A 26,510-nucleotide genomic window follows, 5' to 3' on the forward strand; every position below is an offset into this window, starting at 1 on the left:
TTATTTGAAAATATTATTTTATCATTGCTTATTAAAATTCAAAATAAATAAATAAATTTAGTACACGTAAATAAGCACTTGGGTAAAATTCTAACAATTATTCATGTTAATAGAAAATCAAGTTTTTGTACTATAATAGTACATTACCTTCGTATTACCTCTTTAAGGCGAGGCAGCCTCTGAGCTGCCAAGGACTAGTCCACATGTGTCTGTGAACTTTTTGTTCAATTGCCTGTATTTTCCTTATACCCGTTATAAATTTACAATCCAACCCTTCCCATAATTAGTCCTTCGCCCTCTCAGGGGAAAGATCAGGCAGGAGGGGTCTGACGTACTCTTTTACTATCTTATTTCCAGAAAGCCAAAACATTAGCAATTAATTTAAGATTTATATATGTATATAGGGCCAGGGTCGCAAGCAATTACTTTTTGATATGCCAGGGAGCTTTTAAAACTTTTATGAGAGCCAATATGGTTAGCAATTTTATTCAGACCTTTATGATTACTTTATTTCTCGTATTTAAGACATTGAGCGATTAAGTATTATTAAAATTAAGACATTGAGTCTGGGTATAGCCTAATGATCATTCTCCAGATTTGTTCTTTCTTGTTCGAATCTCTTTGTTTGTTTGACAAATTTAAGCAGTTTGCTTATCTTGATCTAAGAGAATTCTCCATGTATATTTTGCCAAAGATATTTTGTCGGTTTCTTGCAAAGGCTGGACACTGTAGAATAAAGTGTTCCATTGTTTCTTCTGTGTTGTCTTCCATGCATTGTTGGCACAGTGATTCATCTTCAATTGTCATGACATTTAAATGACGTTTGAGTGTTGTGTGTCCAGTGAGTATTTGTGTGATGATATTCATCTTTCTTCTTGGATGTTTCCTTATCTGCTTCCATATGTGATTACCGATCTTCGGCATGGCCATCTTTGATTGGCGGCAGTCTGTTCTTCTCCTCCAGACTATTTGTTGGACTTTATTACTCCATTGCTTAATTTCATCTTTGATGGTGGCTTCTGCTATTGGTAGTATTGACAATGGTCCCTCAGCCTTCAGGTTGGTTCCTCTTTTTGCAAGACGATCCGCAATTTCATTTCCTTTATGATTTGAATGTCCTGGTATCCAGGTTAGGGTCACATTATTTTTCTCTGAAAGCTTGTTTATCATCATTTTACATCCTGCAGCAATTTTGCTCCTTATTCTGTAACTGCCAAGTGTTTTAATTGCAGCCTGGTTATCAATATGGATTCGTATATCTTTGTCTTCGATTTCATGTATAAGCATTTCATGAGCAGCTTCCTGAACTGCAAGTATTTCTGATTGGAATACAAAAGCCTCTCTTCCAAGATGCTTAAAATCTTGTTTACGAAAGCTTTCACCAAAGATAATGTAGGCATATCCGCTTCTGTTATCAAAACGTGATCCATCTGTGTAGCAATTTATCTGCCATGCATGGCTAGGCATTGGTCTGTGAGCCCTATTATTTGCTTCTTTCCTTGAGAGTATTTCAGTATTAAAGTTTGTGCTAATAAATTCTGTATTTAGGAGTTTATCTCTAGGATAGTGTAAGAATTCAAACCTTCTTGTGATTCTTTTTACAATGTTGACATGACTATCGACATCAATAATTTCTCCTTCTTTGACCCTCCAATTTCCATTGTCAAGTAGTCTTTTATAGGTATTAATAGCTTGGGTTTTAAGGAAGATGTCTATTGGTTCCAGGTTTAACATCAGCTCCATTGGTGTTGGTGTTGTGTGCATAGCATTGAGTACTGTCATACATCCTTTTCGCTGTACTTTGTTGAGTATGGTTTTGTGAGACTTAAATTCAGTACTTCTTATCCAGACTAGATTTGCATATGCCATTATTGGTCTAATTAGACTTATGTACATCCATCTACAGATCTCTGGGTTCAATCCCCAAGATCTGCTGATCATTTTTCTGGCATTAATTAGAGTATACGTTGCCTTTTGTGTTACATTTTTAACATGTTCTTTCCAGTTTAGTGTTTCAGTGATAGTAACTCCAAGATATTTATAGGAAGAAACATATTCTAATTCAACCCCACACATCATAATCTTTGGTTTTTTCACATTCTTACGTCTAGTGCACATCATGAGTTTGGTTTTTTGTGGGTTAAATCTGAGGCTATGATCCTTAGCCCATGTTTCCATTATTTTTACATCTCTCTGGATGTTTCTTGCACATGTATCTTCATCTATTCCAACTGCCATGTCTAACAAGTCATCAGCAAACACATTAAGTTCTGTAGGTCCATTTTCAGGAATTCTATCATGAAGATCATCCTTGCAGCTATTCCAAAAATGAATTGAACCAACACCTCCCTGTGGTGTGCCACGTTTGTTTTTCTTTGATACTTCTTTACCATTTAGAGAGGCAGTAACTTCCATGTTACGTAACATATCTTCAGCCCATATCATAGTTTGGACTGGAGCTCCTTTGATGGTTAAGTTCCTAATCATGCTTGTTATATTTGCTGTGCTAAATGCAGCATCCATGTCACAGAATAGTAAGAGTGCTACTTCATTATTTTCAAATGCTTTTTCAATTTTCGTTACTACATTATGTACAGCATCTTCAGTGGATATTCCCTCACGATAGGAGAAAATATTTTTATTTATTTTGTGTTTAATTACTGTATCATTTAAGTCCCAGAATAAGCATTGCTCTAGTCCTTTCAAAAGGAATGATGCGAGATTAATGGGCCTCACTGACTTTGGTTCTGTATAATCTTTCTTACCTGGTTTGGGTATGAAAGTTACTCTGGATTTTAGCCAGCTCCTAGGGGATTTCCCCAATTTAACACTTCTCTGGTATAGTTCTAAGATGTCATTTTCTAGAATGTCAAGCCCTTTCTGCAGCAGAGCGGTATATATTATCATATCCTGGACTCTTATAAGGTTTAAAACTTTTGATAGATTCTCTAACAGATTCTAAGTTAATGACTTTATCAACATCAATATTTTTTATCATTTATTTCATGATTAAAGGGTATTTCATTTTTTTGACTTATTTCATCTGGAAAATGTGTGTTGAGTAGTTCTATTAGTGATTCTTTTTCATCTTTTGTATATGTTCCATCCCCTTTCTTAATGGTTCCAATTGTCTTTCTTTGTCCCATTTTCATGATTTTTTGAATCTTTGCTACATAGTTCAAGTCTTTCATTTCATTGCAGAGTGTCTGCCATGATTTTCTCTTTGCTTTGTTTACCATACGAACATGCTCCTTGCAGGCACTTCTGTATTCCACTATTCTTTCCTCAGTCTGTTTTCTTTCCATCCTTCTTTTTAGCCTTAAAACATTTTTCTTCGATTTAGCTAAATCATGGTTCCACCAGGGTGGTTTAGATTTTCCATTCCCAGTACTCTCTTTACAGCTGTCATAATAGTACATTGAGGTGTTTCAATCAATTGCATATAAAATTTTAAAATTTCAAATACAACATTTCATTTATAAACTACCCAATGAAAATCGTAGCTACCCACTTTTCAAAAGATAATCCCTCTATTTTTGGTTTTCCTATATGGTACTTTTTGAATGTAAAACTCAGGGCAGATTTGGTAAAGAAGCTGATGTGAAAAACACCTTTAATCATTGTTTCTTAGAAGCAGACTAATTCAAATATTTTCTTCAAGTTCAGATGCCGCGGTTTTTATATTGGCTGCCTCCAGTTGCTTATTGGTTAATACAAAACAAGCTGATCTATTGAAGCGGCTGCCAATGACATCATTTTTTTAGGAAATGGTAAAAGTTGCAATATCCCTTTCAAAACTAGGCCAGGACCAAATTTATGGCCAGGTTTCCTATCCCTTATCCCTGCTTAACTTCAAATTTAACTAATAGAATTGCTAGAAAAAAAGGAGAATGTTCATACGTGGATACTACAATAAAATAATAATACTTACATAACATGTAAAGAATGATATATTATGAACAAATATGCTTCAGTCTGTTTATAAACTTCAAAACAATGCAGTTAAAAATGCATTATTGTTTCTTGTGTTTAAAAAATATCTGTTACATTGCATTGTACATTTTTTTTATATTAACCCTTTAAAGCTGAAAATTATGTTTGTCTAGTTTGTTTGTGATTAGCTAGTTACAATTCTTGAAATAAACTTACATTTTTTATTAAACTTTTTAAATTTTGCTTAGAATAGATTCATTATATTTTTCTTATTCTAAAGGTAAGTATAAATACATATTTTTATGCCTGTATTATGATATATTTAAGTTTAAAGTTTTTGTTCACCGAAGTTAAAAAAATAGAGTTTTCAATTATTATTCAACAGAATTCAAAAAGTAAGGTGTCAAATTCAAGATCTTACTATTTTTGTCCATAATGGCAATTTTCTTCTTTTTTTTGTTGCGTTTTAGTTAGGACACCTTATTTATGTTTTTTTGCCATGAAAACTGTAAATTTGACAGCCTCATTGAATTTCTTGAATACCAGAATGTCTGTACGTTCATTTTAAACATGTTGATTTTTTACTTTTTTAACAACAAATTTTTATGTGATCTGATTTTTGGTATATTGATTTCTGGGACAACAAAGTATAATGTTATAAGCAAAGCAACTCTATAATTAAGTCCTAAAAATGTAAGTATGTCCATAAACATCATCCTGTATCAAGCAGTTTTTCAACCAATTTACTTACAATTTTGCTAAGACTCTTATTCATTTATGTTCTGATTATTTAGTTCTGACATTCTACAAGTCACTGTTGCACCCTCAGATGTAAGAACTTTATTTTAGTGTTTGGCTAAATTGACTTAGCAATTGTATCTGTAAGTACGTCTAATAACACCCTTAGCTATTTTTAAAATCCGAGAAAATTTTTTTTGCAAGAAAATGACAAAAGTTTGCAACCTTTTTTCGCACCACTACTTAAATCGAGTTTTAAAACATTTTATATAAAATCATTTTTACAAAAAATATCAATAAGTACTTAAAATTAATCCTGAAAGAAAAAAATCTCATTACATGTTAATTTTCATGTTTTAGGTCTTTTTTTCAGGAAAGTATAACTTCTCCTTTTTTGACAATAATATATTTTTTTAACAATTCAAAGTAAAATAAAATAAAACTTAAACGATTTTTCTTGAATTATCAGTTGAAATTTTCATCAAACATGCAATTTAAGTGATGAAAATTTAATAAAATCATTTTTTGAATGTTTAGAATTACCAATTTTCGACATTTAAAACAAAATGTTAACAAAATTTAAAAACATTCTAATATACAACTTTAAAAATCAATAACATTTTATAAAATGGTGTTTTAAAAAATAAATCATTAAAAGGTATTAAAATGCATTTTAAGTTCCTTAAAATTAAAATGGGAACACCTTTTTATACTTTATTCTTTGTAATAGAGATTAATCGTCATTTGATGAAAATGAAACATTTAATAAACTAATTGAATCTTTTTGTGACCATATTTAAACTTTTTAATGTTTACACTAAGGTGTTTTTAATGAAAATCTTTGTTAATTTCTCTAATGCGACAAAAAAAGAATTTTTTACTATTTCTATGTTATATTATGTAATTTAAACTATATATAATATGAAATAAATTTTAATTGTCTTTCTTTTGAGCCACAAAACACTGTAAAATGTAACATATATGCAAAAATGACAATTTTTTTAATGAATATTATAATATCCTTATATGACATTCTGTCAGAGCATATTCTTCAGATCATATGTTTATGAAAAGTAGCCATAACTTGGAGGGTTGCACTATTTATTAGAATATTAAATAAACTTGAATGGTAAAAATATTAGCATAACCTTTGTCAATTCAAATGCTTTAGGTATATTATTCGGAAAGTTAGTTAAACAAGGATGACAACATCCATAAGTAGCGAAGCACAAAATTTTGTGGATGGGACTGACGGTCATTGTTGTTTTCTTCAAACGACGGGAAATTTAATTTTGATATCTTTAACTGAAAAAATTTTGAAAATCGATTAATAAACACCAAAGATATGGGGGAAAATGTAAAAAATATAAAAATAGCCAAAAACCTGCAAAAAGGCAGTCTGACCATCATTGTTGATTTCTTCAAATGAGCGGAAATTTAATTTTGATATCTTTAACTGAAAAAATTTTGAAAATCGGTCCATAAACACCAAAGATATGGGGGGAAATGTAAAAAAAATATAAAAATAGCCAAAAACCTGCAAAAAGGCAGTCTGATCGTCATTGTTGTTTTCTTCAAACAAAGGGAAATTTAATTTTTATATCTTTAACTGAAGAAAGTTTGAAAATCGGACCATAAACACCAAAGATATGGGGGAAAATGTAAAAAATATAAAAATAGCCAAAAACCTGCAAAAAGGCAGTCTGACCGTCATTGTTGTTTTCTTTAAACGACGGAAAATTTAATTTTGATATATCTAACTGAAAAAATTTTTAAAATCGGACCATAAACACCAACGATATGAGGAAAAATGTGGAAAATAAAAAAATAGCCTAAAACCTGCTAAAAAGCCGTCTGACCGCCATTGATGTTTTATAGTTAATTGTGCTCCTTAATGATGGGAATGTTGTCAAAAAATTTCAGCTTTCTATCTTTTATAGGAGCTGAGTAAATCCCATTTCCCCCATAGCGTTACGGACTGACAGACGGACTGACGGACGGACTGACGGACGGACGGACAAAGTGAATTATAGAGTAGCTTCGCTACTAAAAAGAGAGAATTTACTGTGTATACTGTTGAAAGACTTTCAAAAATGCGAATTACAAAGCAATCCTAAAAGATCGGGCCGTAGGCAAGTCTTAGTTGATAGGGGGGTACGGGGGTTTTCTGATAGCAAATATTGCGTTATTGGTATACAAGGTAAAAAAACAATATTTTAAAGAAATTCTTTAAATAAAACCCAACGTGTATAGACAGTACAAACATCTTAATGCTACCAGACATATGTTTATCAATATTAGAAGAAAACTATTTCCACAAGAAGAATTATTCAGGTTTCTACTTTATAATTTTAAATATTTTTTTCTGATAAAATGTTTGACATATATCGTATAATCATTTACAAAAAAAAATATTTTGATAATTTAGATTTCAGAGAAGATGAATCCCTTCAAAAAACTAAGACGACATTATGCATCTTCTGCTATGACATTTTAGAAAAAAATATAAAAAACCAAAATTTAGTATGAAAACTATTTTTATCGATTTTTCTGAAGGTATTATCGTATTCTGTGGGTTTGTTATTATCATTAACTTGTATCGAAAGTGCCAAACATTGTACCCTAACTTATTCATTTAATAAAAAATGAACCGTGCAAGTGTTAATGTCCATTTGTCCTATCGTTTCAGAGCTTTGCTCTCATAGATGTTGTCATCCTTGTTTGATAAGTAATGAACAATGATTTAATTTTGAGCTTTAGATCAATAGAGCTAATCACAAACGGTTTATTAGGGACCCTTTAAAAATAAGGGTATCTTAAGCTTTACTTTAGTTTGGGGGAGATAGGCTACCCTTAAATTTAGTAATGTCAAGCTTAAGTAAAGATTTTAATAGGCATACTTTAGCCTTACATAAACCTCTCATAAACAAGTGTACATAAGCCTGTACTAAACCTTCCTTATTACATCAACTTGCAATAAAAAATAGGAATATTTTAAAATCTTTCTTAACTTATCCTTTATGTATTTGTTTATGTAAAATAACGTGGATTTAAAAAAAAGTATTTCATAAATAAATTACAGTTCTCTTTGCATTATTTGTAAGAATGGAATTGTAAAAATGAACTCTTTGTATGATTAAAAGTTCATAAAGGCAAAGAGAAAAAAGTAAAAGAGGGGAATCAAGGGAATTTAAGAATGGACAAAATCAGTAGGCCTGGCCATTTTTGCTGTGCTAAATCATATTGTTGTTGCACCTCTTTCCAAACTAAAAGAATTTAAAGAAGATTAATTAACTTTTGTTATAAAATTTTGATATTAAATTGTTAAAAAAATATTTTAAACCTTTTTCTACTAATATCGTGAATTTAAAAGATTTTTATTAGCAAAGTTACTGTATAATATGAATTTATGTCTGTCCATCTGAAACATTTAGGGGAAATTCAATATTTGAGAAAGCCATTTTGGTTCAATTGCTTTTAATAGAAAAGGTTCTGATTGATTTGAAAACAATTTATTTTATCTTTTATCTTCATTTTAATTTCAACATTAAATGAAAATATGCTTAAAAATGATATTGGAAAAGATGTTGTCTTAACTCTTATTAGTTTTCCTCATGACATTATAAGGCTGCACCACCAATGTATTTTTCCCCTCTCTCTTTTACTTTACTTACTGCTTCTCTTTTCCCCCCAATTGTTTATATCTACCCTTTTCAACCGATTCCCCCCAATAAGTGTACCTTAATTTTGTGTTAACACTCACTAGGCCAATCCTCCCCCCACCTCCCCCCCCTTAGTGTTCTTCATTTTGGGTTTAAAAGTTATCTTGAATGAGGCTGTACATTTGTATCTTACGATTTTTTTCCTTTTTTCCCATTATTCTTAATCTAGTTTTTGCTACTTTAAAGATAGCATTTTATTCCTTTTCTCCCTTAATCTTGTTTTTAATACTTTAAAGATAACATTTGTTTAGCTGATTTATAAAAACTCTTCCTATCTTTTCTGTAAAAGATAGGATACCCTAAGAAAAAATAAGGCTTTCCTTATTTTATTTAAATAATAATGAATGAAATTCTTTCTTAGCTAGACAATTTGATACATTTTTTTAACAAAACATATTGTAGATTAAATTTAACTTTACTACAACAGAAAAAAAATTAACAATCTATTTGCATGAATTTGTCTATTGGATGTACTCTTTACATTTTTCCTTTCTTATTAGAGAGTTGCTAAACAAGAATGACAACATCAATAAAAGCGAAGCTCTAAATTTGTAAACAATTATAATGTAAAATTGATTAAATGCAGGATAATGACAAATATAAGATCAAGATGAATAGGATAACTAAATAATTAAAGTTTTTATAAAAAAAGTTTTAAAAATCAGTATGTTTAAAATGAACATGTGGGCATTTGGATAACGATTATAGAGTTGCTAAATCGTATCTAACTATTACAGGAATCATTATTTGAAATTGATAGGATAATTCTTTTATGCCTAAATTAATAATATGAGCTATCAGATACAGATGGACGGACTTACCCTTATTATAGAAAAGCTTTGCTTTTAAAAAGAGGAGTACAAAGTTGCATTCTCTCAATTAAATTTGTTATGTAATTACATTTATGTTCCCAATCTTATTAGTATTGTTATTTTTAAAATTTTAGATTTAAGGAACCTGCCCTAATTGAATAGATATAGGACATTTAGATACATATTTTCTAATGCAGCCAATAGGAAAACAATGTAGCAATAATTCGGCCATATTATTGGTTAAAAATCATGCAGATTTTTGTACAAAAGTGAGGACGTCAAAATATGTGGGGAAGGGGGGGGGGGAGGGATGGTTGTTTATCTTCCTAAAAATGCTTTTAAAATTTTTTTTTTTTTATTACCCTCACAATAAAATCTTTACCAACATTTGATGAAGGGGTAAATAATTTTTAGTAGTGAAGTTACTCTTTAGATCCAAATGTTTGTCTATCGGTCAGTTTGTCCTTCAAAGACAAAAATGTAGAGAATATGATTATCTCATCTCCAATTCAAGATATACAGCAGTAACTTTTTGTCAACACTCTCATATTAAGAAGTATAATTATCTATTAACCCTTACAGATCAAAAAATTTTTTTCAATGTCATTTTTTTTGTAGGTAAGATAGAGAGTTGTGACTTCATGACTTTTTAAGTTTAGTAATTATATGTCGGCAAGAGTTGATCTTATAAGGATATCTAGTCTGTGTCGGTCATGGCATCCTGTCAAAGTTGGTTAGGTGGCACCAAAGAAGGTGTATTTACTTTTATTTTTATAGCTAGCCAGTGCTTTTAGTAAGTAGTAGATGTAAATTTTTCCATAGAATTCAGATATGCAATCGGTTTTTTTTGTAGACCTCTTATTTTTAAAGTAATGTAAGTTTTTTTAAAAAGAATTAAGTCAATTTTAAGGTATTAAAATGCAACAAAAAAAAAGAAAGAAAATGGCCATTATGAACAAAAATGGTAAAATCTTTAATTTGACACCTTACTTTTTAAATTCTGTCAGGTAATTATTGAAAAAATCGATTTTTTAAAACCCACAAGAAAAAAAAATTGAACTTAATTTTATCATTACCCAGGCATAAGAAATAGGCGTTATATATACTGTTAGAATGAGAAAAATATTACAAATCCATTCTAAGCAAAATTGAAATAAAAAGTTTACACTATAGTATATAAACTACAATAAAAGGAATTATATGAAAATATTATATTATATTATACAGGCAACCATCTTATTTCTTATTTTGAGAATAAAAATGAGAAGGGGGTAAAGAGGGGATGAAGAAAGTGTTGCTTGTACAAAATAATATATTAGGCCATTTTTTATTTTAAATTTTTTTACTTTTTTTCAATTTTGCTTATAATGGATTTGTAATATTTTTCTGATTCTAAAGGTATATATGAACCCATATTTTTTATACCTGTGTAATGATAAAATTAAGTTCAAAGTTTTTATTCTCGTGGGTTTAAAAAAATCAATTTTTTCAATAATTACCTGACAAAATTCAAAAAGTAAGATGTCAAATTAAAGATCTTACTATTTTTGTTCATAATGCCCATTTTCTTCCTTTTTTTTGTTGCGTTTTGGTACCTTAAGATCGACTCAATTTTAAAAAAAAACTTAATTATTTTAAAAATTGCATATCTGAATTCTATGAAAAATTTTACATCTACTACTTACTAAAAGCACCGGCTAGCTATAAAAATAAAAGTTAATACACCTTTAGAAAAAATTCTAAATTAATCTTAATTTCTACATTATGACTTTTGTGTAGATGGTAGAAACCTAAAATTTTTTTGGCGAATACTTAGATATCAATGACCTGAGAAAAGTGGTGTTATGACCGTTTGACCGCTCCCTTAACAACTTTATGACCAATTTTTGTCCGGCTTTTACTACAGACATATATCATGAATATCGTGGCTTCTATTACAGCTAGAGACCTATAATTTTTTTGGTAAATCCTTGAGCAACAATAAACAGATAAAAACATAAATTGACGACGCCAACCGCTGTTTTACCACCGTAACCGCCGAAAATGGCGGTTTCCGTTATTTGCCGTTTTTCGGCAATTATCAGAAAAAGTAATTTTTTGGTTATGAAAAATAAAAGTTCGTTCTAAAATTTGGTCATCCTAGCTGCAAAATTGGCCGCTCTACGGCTGTTTTAATAATTAGCGGCTGGCTGCTAAAAAGCGGTCTGACTGCTATGACTAGAAAAAGTAATTTTCTCTAAAAATACACATGAACCACCAGAAAAAAAATTTATGTCTCTAACTGTAACAGGAGCCGAGATAGAAGGGGGAGGGTTCAATATGACCCCCCCCCCCCAATCTATTAAGGCCCATTCTGTAAGGGTTAAACATCCAATGCAGTTGGACTGCTTTTTAGCAGGTTTTAAAATTTTTCACATTTTCCCCCATATCTTTGGTATTTTTGGTCCGATTTTTAATTTTTTTGTATATAATTATATCAAAATTTAACCCTTACAGATCAGGCCCTAATTCCCAACTTAATAGATTAGGGGGCTAATGTAGCCCTCCCCTCTATCTCGGCTCCTATTACAGATAGAGACTTAAAATTTCTTCTGGTGGTTCATGTGCATTTTTAGAGAAAACTTTTTCTAGTCATAGCCGTCAGACCGCTTCTTAGCCACTTTTAAGCGGCCAGCCGCTAAATATTAAAACAGCTGTAAGGCTGCCAATTTTTAAGCTAGGATCACCAAATTTTAGGTGGAAATTTTTTTTATATAAAAAAAAATACTTTTTATGACCATCGCCGAAAAAACAGCAAATAATGGAAACCGCAATTTTTGGCAGTTACAGCGGTAAAATGGGCGTTGGCGGTGCCAATAAATATGTTTTATCTGTTTCTTATCACAATAAAAGACAAAATTACAGGTAGGAAATAGAAAATTGGTCAAAAATCGGCCAAGAAGTGGTCAAACTATCATGACCTTAGTATTCAAGGAAGTTTATTATTGCTCAAGGATTGATATTCATGATACATGTCCATAGTAAGCCAGAAAAAAAAATCAGTCATAAAATCCATCATGGAGCGATAAAATGGTAAAACGGTCATTACACCACTTTTCTCAGATGTTCATTGATATCTAAGTATTCACCAAAAAAAATTTAGGTCTCTACCTTATACACAAAAGTCATAATGTAGAAATAAAGATTTATTTAGAATTTTATCTAATTTTGATGCCACCTATCCAACTTTGACCGGACATCACGACTGACACAGACCAGATAGCCTTATAAAAAATCAACTCTATCCGATGTATAATTACTAAACTTAAAAAGTCATGATGTAATGAAGGCAAGTGACATTGAAAAAACTAGAGGGGGGGGTCTAATTTAGCCCCCCCCCCCCCCAATCTGTAAGGGTTAATTTCTTATTGCTCTAAGGGAAACATCCATGGTAATTGGAGTGCTTTTTAGCAGGTTTTTGGCTATAGGACTACTTCCTAGAGTATTTAAAGCTAAAGAATCAGGAAAAAATATATCATCAAAAAATTTTGTTGCCCAAATTATTGAATTTAAACAAATACGTCTAAATAATCAAAAGCATTTCAGAAATTTATATCATCTAAACATTTTGTTGCTGAAATTATCAAAATGAAACTTATACAGTTACAAATAAACAAAAGGGTTTGTCTTACACCTCTATATGTATGTCAGAATTTGGTGCCAGATAGACCATCTAGATCTTATATATCTATTCATTGGATGTCAAAGCTCTTCCCACCTCTACCTGCTTTCTTTTAAATTAAGAACCATTAGGCATCGCTAACTTTAATGTAAGCCTACCTTAAAGTTGTACTAAAAAAGCTTACATAAATTTAAAAGTAACCCCCCCCCCCCCCCACCACCCTTCCCTATTAATTTCTACCTGCTTTCTTTGCAAAGTTAGAAAGGTTTAGGAATCCCTAACTATTTATGTAAAGGTAGCTTAATCCCCTCCCTATTTTCGATGCCCCTACCTTATGAAACATCCCTTTTGATCCACTTCTCCAAGGGTATCTTATCAAAAATCCTAGGGTATCTTATCAAAAAAAGGTACCTTAACTAATTTAAAAAATAATAAGAAATAAAATTCTTTCTTAGGATGACAATTTGATGTTTTTTCAACAAAACTTTGTGTGGATTATTTTTAATTTTACTATAATAGAAAAACAAACTATAAGGATAGATCATATAGAACTAAAAGCTACTCTTTGTAATAAACATATAAAATTTGTTAACATGTGACTCTTTGTAGATTTTAATTTTAACATCTATATAGATGTTCATACATTTTAACAAAAAAGTATCTTAGGTTCAACACTTGCCTATTTCTAATATTTGATTATATGTCATGTGTTTTACCTATATATTACATGGTGCCTTTACCAAGCTAAGAAATCACTCTCTACAAAACGTTTTTTTAACCTTTCTTTATAAATCTAACAACTTTAAAGCTTAGAGGGGTTTTACCTATTAAGTATAACAAAGACAGGACTTGAATAGAAACTACTTAAAAACTAATGAAAGCTATATAATTTTTATGATTTTTAAGCTAAAAGAACAGTTAGCTGTTTTAAATAATAACCTTTAAAAAAATATTCTACCAAGAAAGTACAAAAGTATAGTATAGTGAACCAATAGATATAGTAGATCTAGATGGTAAATCGGGCCCAATAAGTTGTGAAACTTAATAAGGAATATCCAAAGAGGTAACATTATCCCAAGAAAGTTAACTATTTAAAGATGACTTCTTATATATGGTAAGTCATATGCTTTAAATCATGCGAGGGAAGAAATTTTTTAACCATATGATTAACCAAAGCAAAGGCTTATCTTATGAAAGTCTATTTATAGATGATTCATTTTGCGAATTATATCAAAGGATAATCGCTCTTTCTAACCAAATTTTGTTTACTTTCTAACCAATATATGGTAGATTGATCCTCCCCTGTATTCCTATTGGCTGAATTTGGGAGTATGTATCTAGATTATACCTTTTAATAATTCTTACTTGATAATTTCTTTATTGGTGTTCCTTTATTTCTTCAAATCTTGAATGACAGCTTTAAATGACTTATTTTTTATTACATTTTTTTACGGCAATGCTTCGCCTATCTATTATGAAGTGTTGATTTAGGGAAAAGAGAACACTGAAAACATTTTTTACTGTGCTAAGAAAATTGCTAATAAAACATCACATGTTTTATTTTAATAGAGAAAGAGGGGACAATGGGCTATTTATTACCAGCTTATACCAATAACGAAAGTAATTTTAAAAAATCACAAACATTAACACTTGTATAGTGTCAGAACTGAATAATCAGAATATAAATGTATACGAGTCGAAGCAAAATTGTAAGTAAATTTGTTGAAAAACTGCTTGATACAGAATAATGTTTATGGACATACTTACATTTTTAGGACTTGATAGATTTGCTTTGCTTATAATATTGTTCTTTGTTGTCCCAGGAATCAATATACCAAAAAGCAGATCAAAGGGATAATTAGATCACATAAAAAATTGTTGTTAAAAAAGTAGAAAAATCAACATGTTTAAAATGGACATACGGACATTCTGGTGATGATTATAGAGTTGCTATGCTTTCTAAATCGTACCTAACTACTACAGGAATCATCATGCAAAGTTTGAAATCAATAGAACAATTCTAACATGCCTAAATTAACAAATAAAAGCTATCTATCTTGGACGGACCGACCCTAATTATAGAAAAGCCTCGCTTTTAAAAATCATCCTGTACAAAACATTTTGAAGCAATTCATATAAATCTAATATCTTTAGAGGGGTAGCCAAAAGATATGGTGTATGTCTGTGTGTGTGTGTAGGACTGGACTAAGAACTACGCATGAAAACAGTTTTTAGTATCTTTAAAAGTTTTTTAAAGCAAGAATAAGTTTCCTTTTTTTTAAATATAACTAATGGCATATAAGAAGCTTCCATGAAAAGAAACCTATTCATTCCAGAAGCTAGCAAGATATTTTGAACATCCTTGATTATATCTCTTTTTTATGAGCATTGTATTTACCTTCACTTTTACTTTATTTCTAAAATAGCGGCTACGCCCCTAGTGGCCTCTAGTGGCACTTTATATGTTTTTATTTGTTAAAGTCTCTACATTACTTCTTTATTTTACAATAATTCTCTTTATGTTACAATGAAGTCTCCCATATATTTTAAATATTTCGATTTTTTGTCATTTCTCTTGGGAGGTTGGTTGTACCCTTTCCCAAAATAGTCATAAACCTTCCCAGAAACCATGAGAATCTACATATTAAGGAGAACCCGATCGGTTCAGCGTTTAGCGAGATCCTTTGGTACAGACACACAGACAAACAAACATCCTGCTACTTTAGTATACGGATTTTAGCACATATGAAGGAACACAAATGAATATATCAATCAGTTAAATGTAGATGAAATCAGGGATCTAAAGGGATAAGACAATAGTAGATAAATTGATACCCCGCCCAAATTGAATTTTGGGATGCCTAGGCAAAATTTTTGAATTTTGATCTCCCCCCCCCCCCCATATAAAAAAAAGCTTGGACGTCCTTGTCCTGTACAATTAGTGGTTGAAACGGCTGGATATTAAGATTAATGAACATACCAATTAAATTTCGAAAAAAAGTCCCAAAAGTTATTAAGCTATTGAATAAGAAAACGTTATAATACTTTGGGGACTAATGTAATATTTTAGAAAGCCCAATGACCCCTCCCTCCCTGGATTGAATGAGAATCTGTACTTGCTTTCTACCTGACTTAACTTGATAAGATACCTTTTGTATGTTAAGTATACCTAAGTAATTTTATGTAACCCTAATTAAATAATTACAAAATAAAATGAAAAAATATGAAAGATAAGTCTTAATTAGAGTAAAGTTTTTTTCGTCTACATAAATAGAAAAAAAGAAACATTATAAATAACTAATAGTGTACTCATTGTAATAAAATTTGAATTGTAGCTCTTTAAATGTAGAATCAAATAATTACATCTATTTTGTTGTTCATTCATTTTAACGAAAAAAAAATAATTTGCAAATGTTTAGCACACCTGCCCATTTCCAATATTTGAATATGATTTGTGTTTTTTATATATATTGGGGAGGTTAATTTACCATATTTTCTACTAAAAAAATCACCCTATAAAAAAATATTTTTAAGTAACCATTCTTTATAATTATGAAAATAAAAAATATCTTTAAAGAGGCCTTAGATGGTTAATTGCTATTATGTATAACACAGATAGGATGTATGTGGCAGAATTTACAAGGAACCGTGCTCAAAAACTTTAAAAAGATAGAAATATTTTTTTTAAATCTTTAGTTAGAAAAATAATTGGCTGTTTTAAGACATAACCAAAAAGGTACTCGTGTATCAAACCTGATTTTTCTTGACCTAACTTAATGTAACTAAGAACAAAATAGGAACCCCTAGTAAACTTCATAAGGTACCTTAAAGCTTTTCTAAGTCTTACTTAACATTACTACATTTAGGAATACTTAACAATAACTTAGAAACTTCATAGGGATACTTAACTAAAAGCTTACATAAGCCTGACATAAGAAAATACCATTAGGAACACTTATCTTCGTTCTTGATTCTCACTAATATCAATATCAATGAATTAACAAACAAGCCTTGATGATTCAGAATTAACTAATAATAAGAAATCTTGAATTCTTTAAATTTCAAAAAGAGTGTTTTCACAAAGTTACTTGTTACCGATATAGTTAAAGAATTTTTATTAAATTAAAATGAATAGAATGAAAACTATACACATAATAGATACATACTTTTTAAAAATATAAAAAAAATAAGTTTGAATAAACATATTTGGCGTTATCCTCTTAGAAAATTTGTTTTCAATTTTTTTCAATTTTGTACCCCCCCACCCCGACTACCGACGAACAACTATTTTAGGTTAGGTTAGGTTTTAGGTTAGGGAGCCGAGCGCTGCGGCTAGGCAGGCAAGGGGGCCGAGCGCTGCGGCTAGGCAGGCTAGGGAGCCGAGGGCTGCGGCCAGAGTTCATAGTTCGCTGTCGGGGGGGGGGGGGGGGGGGGGGGTACTCAAATTTTCAAAATTGAAAAAAAAATTTCTAAGAGGATAACACCTCTTATTTTATATCATATTTGTATAATTGACAAAAATAAATTTGTTGTATTGCATAATACATTTAATTACATCTTAGATATTAAGATTAAGCCTTTACAGCCAAATTTTGTGTGTTTTAAATGGGTAATAGATCATAAACATGTTTATGTTAATTTATTGATATATTGTAATAAATTAATTTTGTAATGAATTTTAAAAATCAGTCTATTTAATGTTTAAAATGATGATGATAGGGGGCGTGGTGACGCTTGGGGTACAAGTCCTCTCCACGTCACCTGTGAACATACTCTGCATTATGAATTGACTAAGATAACCAACACACATCAGACAACCAACTCTGATTGCACGACCTTTGTCTAAGAAGTCCTAACTGTGCATGGTTATGGGTTGCGCCTGTTTTGGGATGGCATTTCCCTTACTCTAACTATTTATGTCGAACATCTGACATAGCAGAAGTAGGAACCATTAATAACGTCTTTAGTTATGATGTTGTGTCGGGCCAAAATTCGAACCTTCACCGGATGCGGGTTATGTTTAATGTATATAGCTTTGGAAATGCATAAAGTTGCAAATATATGTTACAGATTTTTATGATTTACCTTCATTTGATTGCTCTAGTAAAAAACATAGTAAGACATTTATTGTATAGAGTCATAGAATATCTATAATTTCAAATAATCGACATACATTTATAAGTATTTAACCCCTTTTTTATAAAAGGCAAAATACTGAAAATTCGATGAAAATATTCTAATAAATTCAATGATATTTTTTTTACTTTACCTTTTTTCATGAAGGGCTAAATAAAACTATATAAATTCATGCAACCTATGTTTATTAGGTTGACCTATATCAGGAAAGGAGGGAGATATTACTTTAAAAGAAAATATTTAATGCAATTTAAAATTGAAGATTTCTTAGTAAAATAAAATATAATTTTACCGTATTTAGTAATCATAAACCAAAAATTACAAAAATAGGTTGTGCTTTTTTTTGTTGTACTCGAAGCCTAAGCCGCACTCAGAAACAGCCGCTTGGCTTTCAGAAAAAGTAGCTGCAGCAACATTCAGCCTCTTCGAGTGGCATAACACGACAAAACAGTATTTTTTCAGTTCAAGAAAACCAATCTTGTTTAATCATGTCCCAGTTTAGCCCAGAATTGGTGTAGTTAGAATTTTCTTATCTAAAGGGTGTGCATAAAAATGCGGACATTTTTAAAATTTAGATTGCGCGGCTTGTGTTAATAGTAGAAAAACGTTATGCATACTGTTACAACCGCTATAAAGTCTTTTTTTTTTTAGAAATATAAAAACGATTCCTGTGCTACGTATAGTTTAGGAGCGATGTGGTAAAATGTCCCAACTGCCTTAAAACTTGACTTGCGAGTAAATCATTAAAGATTAAAGTATATAAAAAATATGTAACTTTTTAAAATTCAAATTGCGCGGCTTGTGTTAATAGTAGAACAACTTTTTGCATACCGTTAGAACCGCTATGAAGTCTATTTTATGGAAATATACTGTGCTACTTATAGTTTAGGAGCTACGTAGTAGAATGTCCCAACTGACCAAAAACTTGACTTGCGAGTAAATCATTAAAGATAAAAAAGGGTGTGCAAAAATGCAGACATTTTTAAAATTCAAACTGCTCGGCTTGTGTGAATAGTAGAAAAATGCTATGTATATCGTTAGAACCGTCATAAGCTCTATTTTTTGGAAATATAAGTTCGATTTTTGTGCTATTTTTAGTTTAGGGGCTATATTGATAAATGTGAGAAAAGTGGAAATTTAGCTCATGAAATATACGTAGCACATGAATGGTTCTTATATTTCCAAAAAATAGAGTTTATAGCAATTCCATAGGTATGCAAAACATTTTTCTACCATTAACACAAGCCGAGCAATTAGAATTTTAAAAATGTACGTATTTTTATTTATTTAATTTAATCTTTAATGATTTACTCGCAAGTCAAGTTTTAAGCCAGTTGGGACATTTTACCACATAGCTCCTAAACTATACGTAGCACAGGAATCGTTTTTATATTTCCAAAAAATAGACTTCAGAGCGATTCTAATGGTATGCATAACGTTTTTCTACTATTAACACAAGCCGCGCAATCTAAATTTTAAAAAGGTCCGCATTTTTTTGCACACCCTTTATATCTAGTTTACTTAAGTTGAAAAAAACGACGGATAACTATTCTCTTAACACAGAACATAATCATGAGTCGCGTCATCACTTTCTGTAAATGTGTTCACTATTTGTCCTCGTAAATATCTTTATCTGGAAATTGCTATCCCTCCCCCCATAAAAAAAACACGAATTTAGTAGGAAGGAAGGATTTCAATGAGCGCTGAGCATTTAGAATTGGGTGGAACGCATAGCCAAGGTCATATTTTTCCACTGAAGCTTAACCATTACAGCATTCCTCCACTTGAATTGGTTTGCTTCTTGTTCAATATACATATTTACTAGTAGCAACAACGGTTAACAAGCAATCTTTTGTTTAATTCAGGTCTGGCAAAATCCTGCAAATTCAGAGGAATGAGGTTGAAAGAACTGCAGTGGTCGTACTCAAGCGCGCGTTTACACACCCGTATAGCTTGAAATTTAAATGCATGCATACACTCGCGCGCACACACAAACACATATATTACACACAGACTGACTAAAGACAATTACGGTTGGTTTAAATTTATTAACAAGTTCAAGCAGAAAGGCGAAGGATCTTGCTAAGAGTTCTCTCTCCTTTTAGCTATTCTTTCCCCTCTCTCCTCTTGGTCTCTCGCAAGTGGCAAGTGTGCCCTCTGGCTAACTATAACTAAGATTCTGGATAGTGCCAATACGTGCCTCACAAGGGTGGTATAGGCGTACATCCGTAGATCAGTCATACAGAAACAAGCTATCATAAGACATGTTACAAAGGTATTAAACCTTTAATAGTGTTTTTTTTTTACTGAAGCGTGCTGTGAATAATATTATAAGTGTTTTAAAGACCTTACCAACAAATAAAGTTTTTGAAAAGAGCTAGCTTTTTTGGTGTGGGGGACTGGGGAAAAGTTTATAATTTTTTGCTTGTAAGTTTTAGTGTTTTAAGCCAAATTCTTTTCACGCTTTTTACTTCATTTCAAATTTATAATTTCATAATTAGCACAATATCAGGATATATTACTTCACATATCAAAATAATGTAGGAATGACATAAAAAAATAATGTATTGGATTAATTTTAAGGGAACAGCGTTGTAGCAATTTAAGGATCAAACCTTTTCTTTGGTAAAAATATTTATATGGTAAAGGCGGATTAAGACCAATTTGGAAACAGTGGAGTAATTTTTGACAAAATTCGTTATTCCTCTCTCTGAGAAAGGATTGAATAGTCATATATCAATATTTAATTTAATCGTATTCTATGTCCTCAGGTTATGAATTGATATTGAACAGGGACGTTCAAGTGTAGGGGGGGGGGGGGGGGGGAGGTGGAAAGGAAATAGGTGATTACCCCAACCCCTTAAATTATAAGAATTTTTTTTTTTTTTTTTTTTTTTTTGGGGGGGGGGGGTAAATACCCTTCCAAAAAATAAATAATCCATAAAAAAAATTTCGGCGCGCTTCTATTTCTACTTCCACTATTAAGATTTTTACCACCCCCAAAAATGAAATGGCTCGGTGTTAATTGATCAAATACTATGTAGTTAAACCAGATTAAAACAGTTCTGAGTCATGAGAAAAAAGATATAGTTTGTAACGGTAAACAATACACTGGGTGTGTCTAAACAATGTCTATTCAAAGATGTAAAATTTTCCTAATTATTAAGAAAAAAAGTTTAAATCAAAATTAGTTGTAAAGCTTTCATAAAATAGATAAATCAACTTAATCAAACATCAAAATCTTTTTTTCTATGGGCATTTTATTATACCCTCCCCAAAACTATTTAAAAACCTTACCAGGACCCTTTTTGAAGCTATTTATTTCCTCCTTAAATTTTTTTTACATAATAAATTTTTATGGAGGAATAAAATAACCTATTAACTCTATTCGACTACCCCAAAAGCTTGTTATATTTTTTTAGATTATCTTTGAGTAAAGCTGGTATTTAATTGTAATCAAAGAAAAATTAATATGAAGGATTGAAAATATTTTTAAACAATTAAAATCAATATTTCTTTCAGGATATGTCTTGTTGTTCTTGGATTGGGAGTTGCCAATTCCCAGCTAGTTGATGATTTTACTTGTCCTGATGAGTTTCAAGGATATTATCCACATCTTATAAGGTAAGATATTTCTTATATTTACAATTTCAGACTACATAAGATGCTTTAGGTAATTAAAAAAATTCTTGTAATTATAGTTTTACCTTTTTTCTTCAAATCAAATTTAATAGATTCTGATAATAATTATAAAACTTTATTATTCTTTTTTTCTTTTCTTTTTTTAAATCGTTCAATCACTTATGATTTTAAATAAAGATAATGATAGAAGACACCTTTGATTATGATATTTTTTTTAAATAACAACCGTGTCCTGCATATTTTTAGGTTTAGTGACGGTTTGCATATGGCAAAGATATATTTTATATACTTACATTCTCATTAAAAAAAACTATGCTTGCAAGAATTTTTATTCGCTAGGACGTACAGAGGCTTTTTTTTCAAACTTCTGAAATTGGAATATGAAATTTGCGTCACCCTGATCCAATACTGCGTATGACCGCGTACGACTTCTTTTAAAAACGAAAAAGGGCAGGAATATTTTATTTCTTAAGGCTTATCTTCCAATAAACTATTCTTATTTTTTTTTTAAATTCTAAATGTTAAGGTTTTCACATTACAGTTATTTTTTCAATGGTTTATGTGTTTAGTCTGGTTAAAGAACAATAAAAAAAAATATTTGTATCTAGCCTAGGGGTTTAACAGGATTCATATTCGCTTAAAGAAGACTGCGCTGCACAATAAAGTGTGTTACTTTTTTATATGTTTCATCATTATTTTGCCACAACTCAGTCAAAAATGCTTACAAAACATACCCTTTTCGACCTAAAGTACTCAAATAGTTCCTTTACAAGCCCCATCACTCAGTTTTGAGATATCTCCATATTTCAAGGAAAATTGACAAAAAAGGCAAATTTGGGTGTTACCTTTTTATATGCTCAGATACCATAAAATCAATAAAAAAATACTTATTTATACTTTTCTCTCATTTTTAAAGTTTGATTTTTAAAGTAAATATTCTTGAAGGGATTTATGCATTGATTTATACAGAAACATAATATTGGGTGGAAATAAATTGTATCCAAAAGTATTCTTGTTGGAAAATAAGAAATTTATCCTCCATCGCCCTAGAGGACAGCTGCTGACCTCTAGTGTACATGGTTTTGTTAAATACATGTTAAAGAAAAAAATTAGCCAAAAAAGTACATAAAAAAAATATTTTAATGTGTTAGAAAATTAAATTGTTTAACTTCAAATTTGGGGATGCAGACCTTAAAGATGCTCTTACTGGTGGTGATGGTGACCCGGAAGGCATTGAAGTACATGAGCATTATGGCAACACAACTATTGATCTATGTTTTGATTTTTATATTCCTAGCAGCCTCCAATCAAGAGAAATCCCTAAATGATTTTTTTGTTCTCAAATTTATAAGGTAAATACTGTGATTTTGAAAAGTTCTTGTTGTATTTTTTCATTGGAGGCTGCCAGGAATTTAAAAATCAGAACATAGATCAATAGTTGTGTTGCCATAATGCTGATGTACTTCAATGCCTTCCAGGTCACCATCACCACCAGTAAGAGCATCTTTAAGGTCAGCATCCCCAAATTTGAAGTTAAACAATTTAATTTTTTAACACATTAAGATACTTTTTTATGTACTTTTTTGGCTATTTTTTTCTTTAACATGTACTTGACAAAACCATGAACACTAGAGGTCAGCAGCTGTCCTCTAGGGCAATGGGGGTTGAATTTCTTATTTTCCAAAAAAAATTCTTTTGAAGATCATTTATTTCCACCAAATATTATGTTTCTGTAAAATCAATGCATAAATCCCTTCAAGAATATTTACTTTAACAGAATCAAACTTTAAAAATGAGAGAAAAGTAAAAATAAGTATCTTTTTATTGATTTTATGGTATCTGAGCATATAAAAAGGTAACACCCAAATTTGCCTTTTTTGTAAATTTTCCTTGAAATATGGAGATATCTCAAAACTGATTGATGGGGCTTGTAAATGAAGTATTTGAGCATCTTAGGTTGAAAAAGGTCTATTTTGTAAGCATTTTTGGCTGAGTTGTGGCCAAATATTGATGAAACATATAATAAAGTAACACAATTTACAATAGTCATAACACACAAGAATAAAATACCAAGAATATTATTTTCCATCCATATAAAAACATTGCGCCCAGCTCATTATCGGTAACTGTTTATTTGGAATGAATTTTGAAATTGTCTCTTTTGTCACAAAATATTTTTGATATTAGGGCTTTTTCTTACTCACAGTTGGACATTCTAAGCTAAACTTTGAACCAAACGATTTAGCTTTAGGAGCTTTATAAATATTAATTTCTGTGGAATAAAAAGTTCCTTTATTTCACAAACAACATTGTAAGAACTTATTTCAATAAGATACGACTAAAAAACCGATTTTTCCTGAGGCTTTTTAAAGAAGATTTATGGACCATGACCAAATTGTGGGAAAAATGCATACATTTTTTTAAATTCAAACTGCGCGGCTTGTGTTAATAGTAAACAAATGTTATGCATACCGTTAGAATCGTCATAAACTCTAGTTTTTGGAAATATAAGTACCATTTTTTTTTAGTTTAGGAGCTACATTGAAAAATGTGGGAAAAGGGTTAAAAAGTGTTAAGTAATAACATTTTACCATGTAGCTCCTATATTACAGGAATGGTTCTTATATATCTAAAAACTAAAGCTTTGACAATTCTAACGGTATGCATAACATTTTTCTACTATTAACACAAGCTGCGCAATTTGAATTTTAATAATGTATGTATTTTTTGCACATCCTTTAAATTGGTCATGGCCCACAAATCTTCAAAATAAAGCCTTTGGAAAAAACGGTTTTAAAGCATAATTTATTGAAATAATCATTTCCAAATATTTGAAACATAAATTTCCCAAAACAGGTTTTAAGTTTAAAAAAAACTCATTTCTCTTGAAACATCCTGTATAAAAATTCACTCGTCAGTCTTATTCGTCAGGCTATTTTTAGAATGATTTTTGTAGCTTTTCTTTAGTTCTAATTGCCGTAATTGGTAGGTTCAAGATAATAAATTTATTATACATATATTTCAGTTGTGACAAATATTGGCACTGTAAAGATGGTGTAGCAGAACTTAAAACTTGTGGAAATGGTCTTGGATTTCTTGATACAGATGAAACATTTACATTGGAACAGTGTGCTGAGCTACATCTAGTAGAATGTGGAGCTAGGAATGAATTAGAACCACCAATATCTACACCTAATTGCCCAAGATTGTATGGTACTTTCGCTGATCCTGAAAGTTGCAGTGTTTTTTACAAATGTATCGATGGTAAAGCTAATAAGTATGAGTGTGGACCAGGGTTAGCTTATGATCAGGTTGAAAAGGTATGTAAATGGGCTGACCAAGTTTCTGAATGTAAAAATATTCTTGTTACCGTTGATGGAGAATCTGAACAATTCCAATGCCCTCGTTCTGCTGTGGGAGCTTTTACTAAACATGCCCATCCAGCTGATTGTAGACAATACTTTGTTTGTATTGGGGGAGTTCCCAGGGAATATGGCTGTCCTTTGGGCACTGTATTTAGTATAGGTGGTGATGAATTTTCTGGGAAGTGTACTGATCCTGCTGAAGTGCCAGATTGTAAAGACTACTATGGAGATTTAGAATTTAACAAGTCTGAATTAACTAAGGCTGGTGCTGACACTGGACCTGTCAGAGAAAGAGTCCGCTCTAACTCTGGTAATTCGGCATCAAGAAACTCTGTTAATCGTACCCCTACTGAAAATAATAGACCTAACCGGTTTGAGTCACAGGATGTGAAAAGAAGACCCGCACCACCATCGTTGCAGTCAATCTTAGATGAAACAATTGTTGAAAAAGAACCAGAACCTGTATCCTCTTCTCAATTTCGGCCTCGTCCAAGACCAAGGCCTAGTAGACCATCACTAGATAGACTCGAAGAAAGCATTATTCCTACGCTTCCCCCGGTTCAAGTAACTGCAAGCCCAAACAGACTTCAAATTATAACTGATAGAAGGCCAGATCCCACAACAACAATTCAGACTACAACGACTTCATCTACTGAAAATATTCTTCCAATTTTTGTAGATCCAACACCAAAAGCTCCGGAGCTGCCAGCTGATGAGTCTAACGCTTTCTCATCAAGTGCTGGTTTACCAGATCCGGTACCTGCAGTTCCTGGTCCTAATGGAGAAGAATATTATTATTACTACTACTACTATGATGAGGAAGAAGCAGAAAATCAATAAAAAGTAATATTGTATAAAAAGAAATAATTAAGGACGTATTTATAGTAAAAATGTTACAACTTTAATTTTTCATTATTTGAGGCATTAATCTTATATGTTTTTAAAATAAAGATATAATGTGCTGTAATCATTAAAAATTGTTTGTGCATGTCTTTTTCATCTCTTGAACTGATGAACCATTTAAGTGTGTACTGAAAGATATCCCAAGCAAGGACGTGCACATTATTTTGGGTTGGTGGATGGGGTGTTGAAAATTGTCCATAACATTTCTACCCTTACAAAAGAAACAGAAACCTCTATACATAAACGGACAATCTATTATTGATTATTAAATTATTACAATTACACCCCCATAGAAGGAAAAAATCAAGAATAACAATATCCAAGTAGAGAAGCCCAAAAAATCATTGGTAAGATTACGGACAATGAGAACTAAAGAACTATTTTTAAAAAATATTTGATGTTTACAAACGTTTTTATAGAAATAAATAACAACAGAATATGCATTACCATCAGATAAAAAGCAGAAACAATTTGAAAGGGCGCGAAGGGAAAATTTAAAAAAAATATGTAGGGGAGGATAGGACATTAGACTATACACTAGTCACCAAAGTTTCAAAGGAACATTTTATTATTCGTTGGCTCAAAAGCTTTGAGGTCT

The 26,510-nt window shown here is 31.0% G+C and overlaps 2 protein-coding genes across 2 annotated transcripts; one reads left to right on the top strand and one right to left on the bottom strand.

Annotated features, from left to right (window-relative positions):
* Positions 1-651: 651 nt before the first annotated feature.
* Positions 652-2,523, bottom strand: LOC145315414 (uncharacterized). Its single transcript, XM_080155396.1, has one exon. The coding sequence runs from the start codon at positions 2,521-2,523 to the stop codon at positions 652-654; it is 1,872 nt and encodes a 623-aa protein (XP_080011522.1).
* Positions 2,524-20,135: 17,612 nt separating this feature from the next.
* Gasp (Chitin binding Peritrophin-A domain-containing protein Gasp) lies at positions 20,136-25,986 on the top strand. The gene is made up of 3 exons (XM_080159401.1): positions 20,136-20,277; positions 21,525-21,626; positions 24,670-25,986. The coding sequence occupies exons 1-3, from the start codon at positions 20,267-20,269 to the stop codon at positions 25,847-25,849; spliced, it is 1,293 nt and encodes a 430-aa protein (XP_080015527.1). The 5' UTR covers positions 20,136-20,266; the 3' UTR covers positions 25,850-25,986.
* Positions 25,987-26,510: the final 524 nt, after the last annotated feature.

Source organism: Acartia tonsa, chromosome 4, assembly GCF_053477335.1.
Source record: "Acartia tonsa isolate MP-2025a chromosome 4, ASM5347733v1, whole genome shotgun sequence".
NCBI lineage: Eukaryota > Metazoa > Arthropoda > Copepoda > Calanoida > Acartiidae > Acartia > Acartia tonsa.

Coding starts and splice junctions, on each gene's coding strand:
- Gasp (XM_080159401.1), top strand. Junction 21,627..24,669: donor TATTATCCACATCTTATAAG/GTAAGATATTTC, acceptor CATATATTTCAG/TTGTGACAAATATTGGCACT.
- LOC145315414 (XM_080155396.1), bottom strand. CDS start 2,523: ATGGATGCTGCATTTAGCACAGCAAATATAACAAGCATGATTAGGAAC.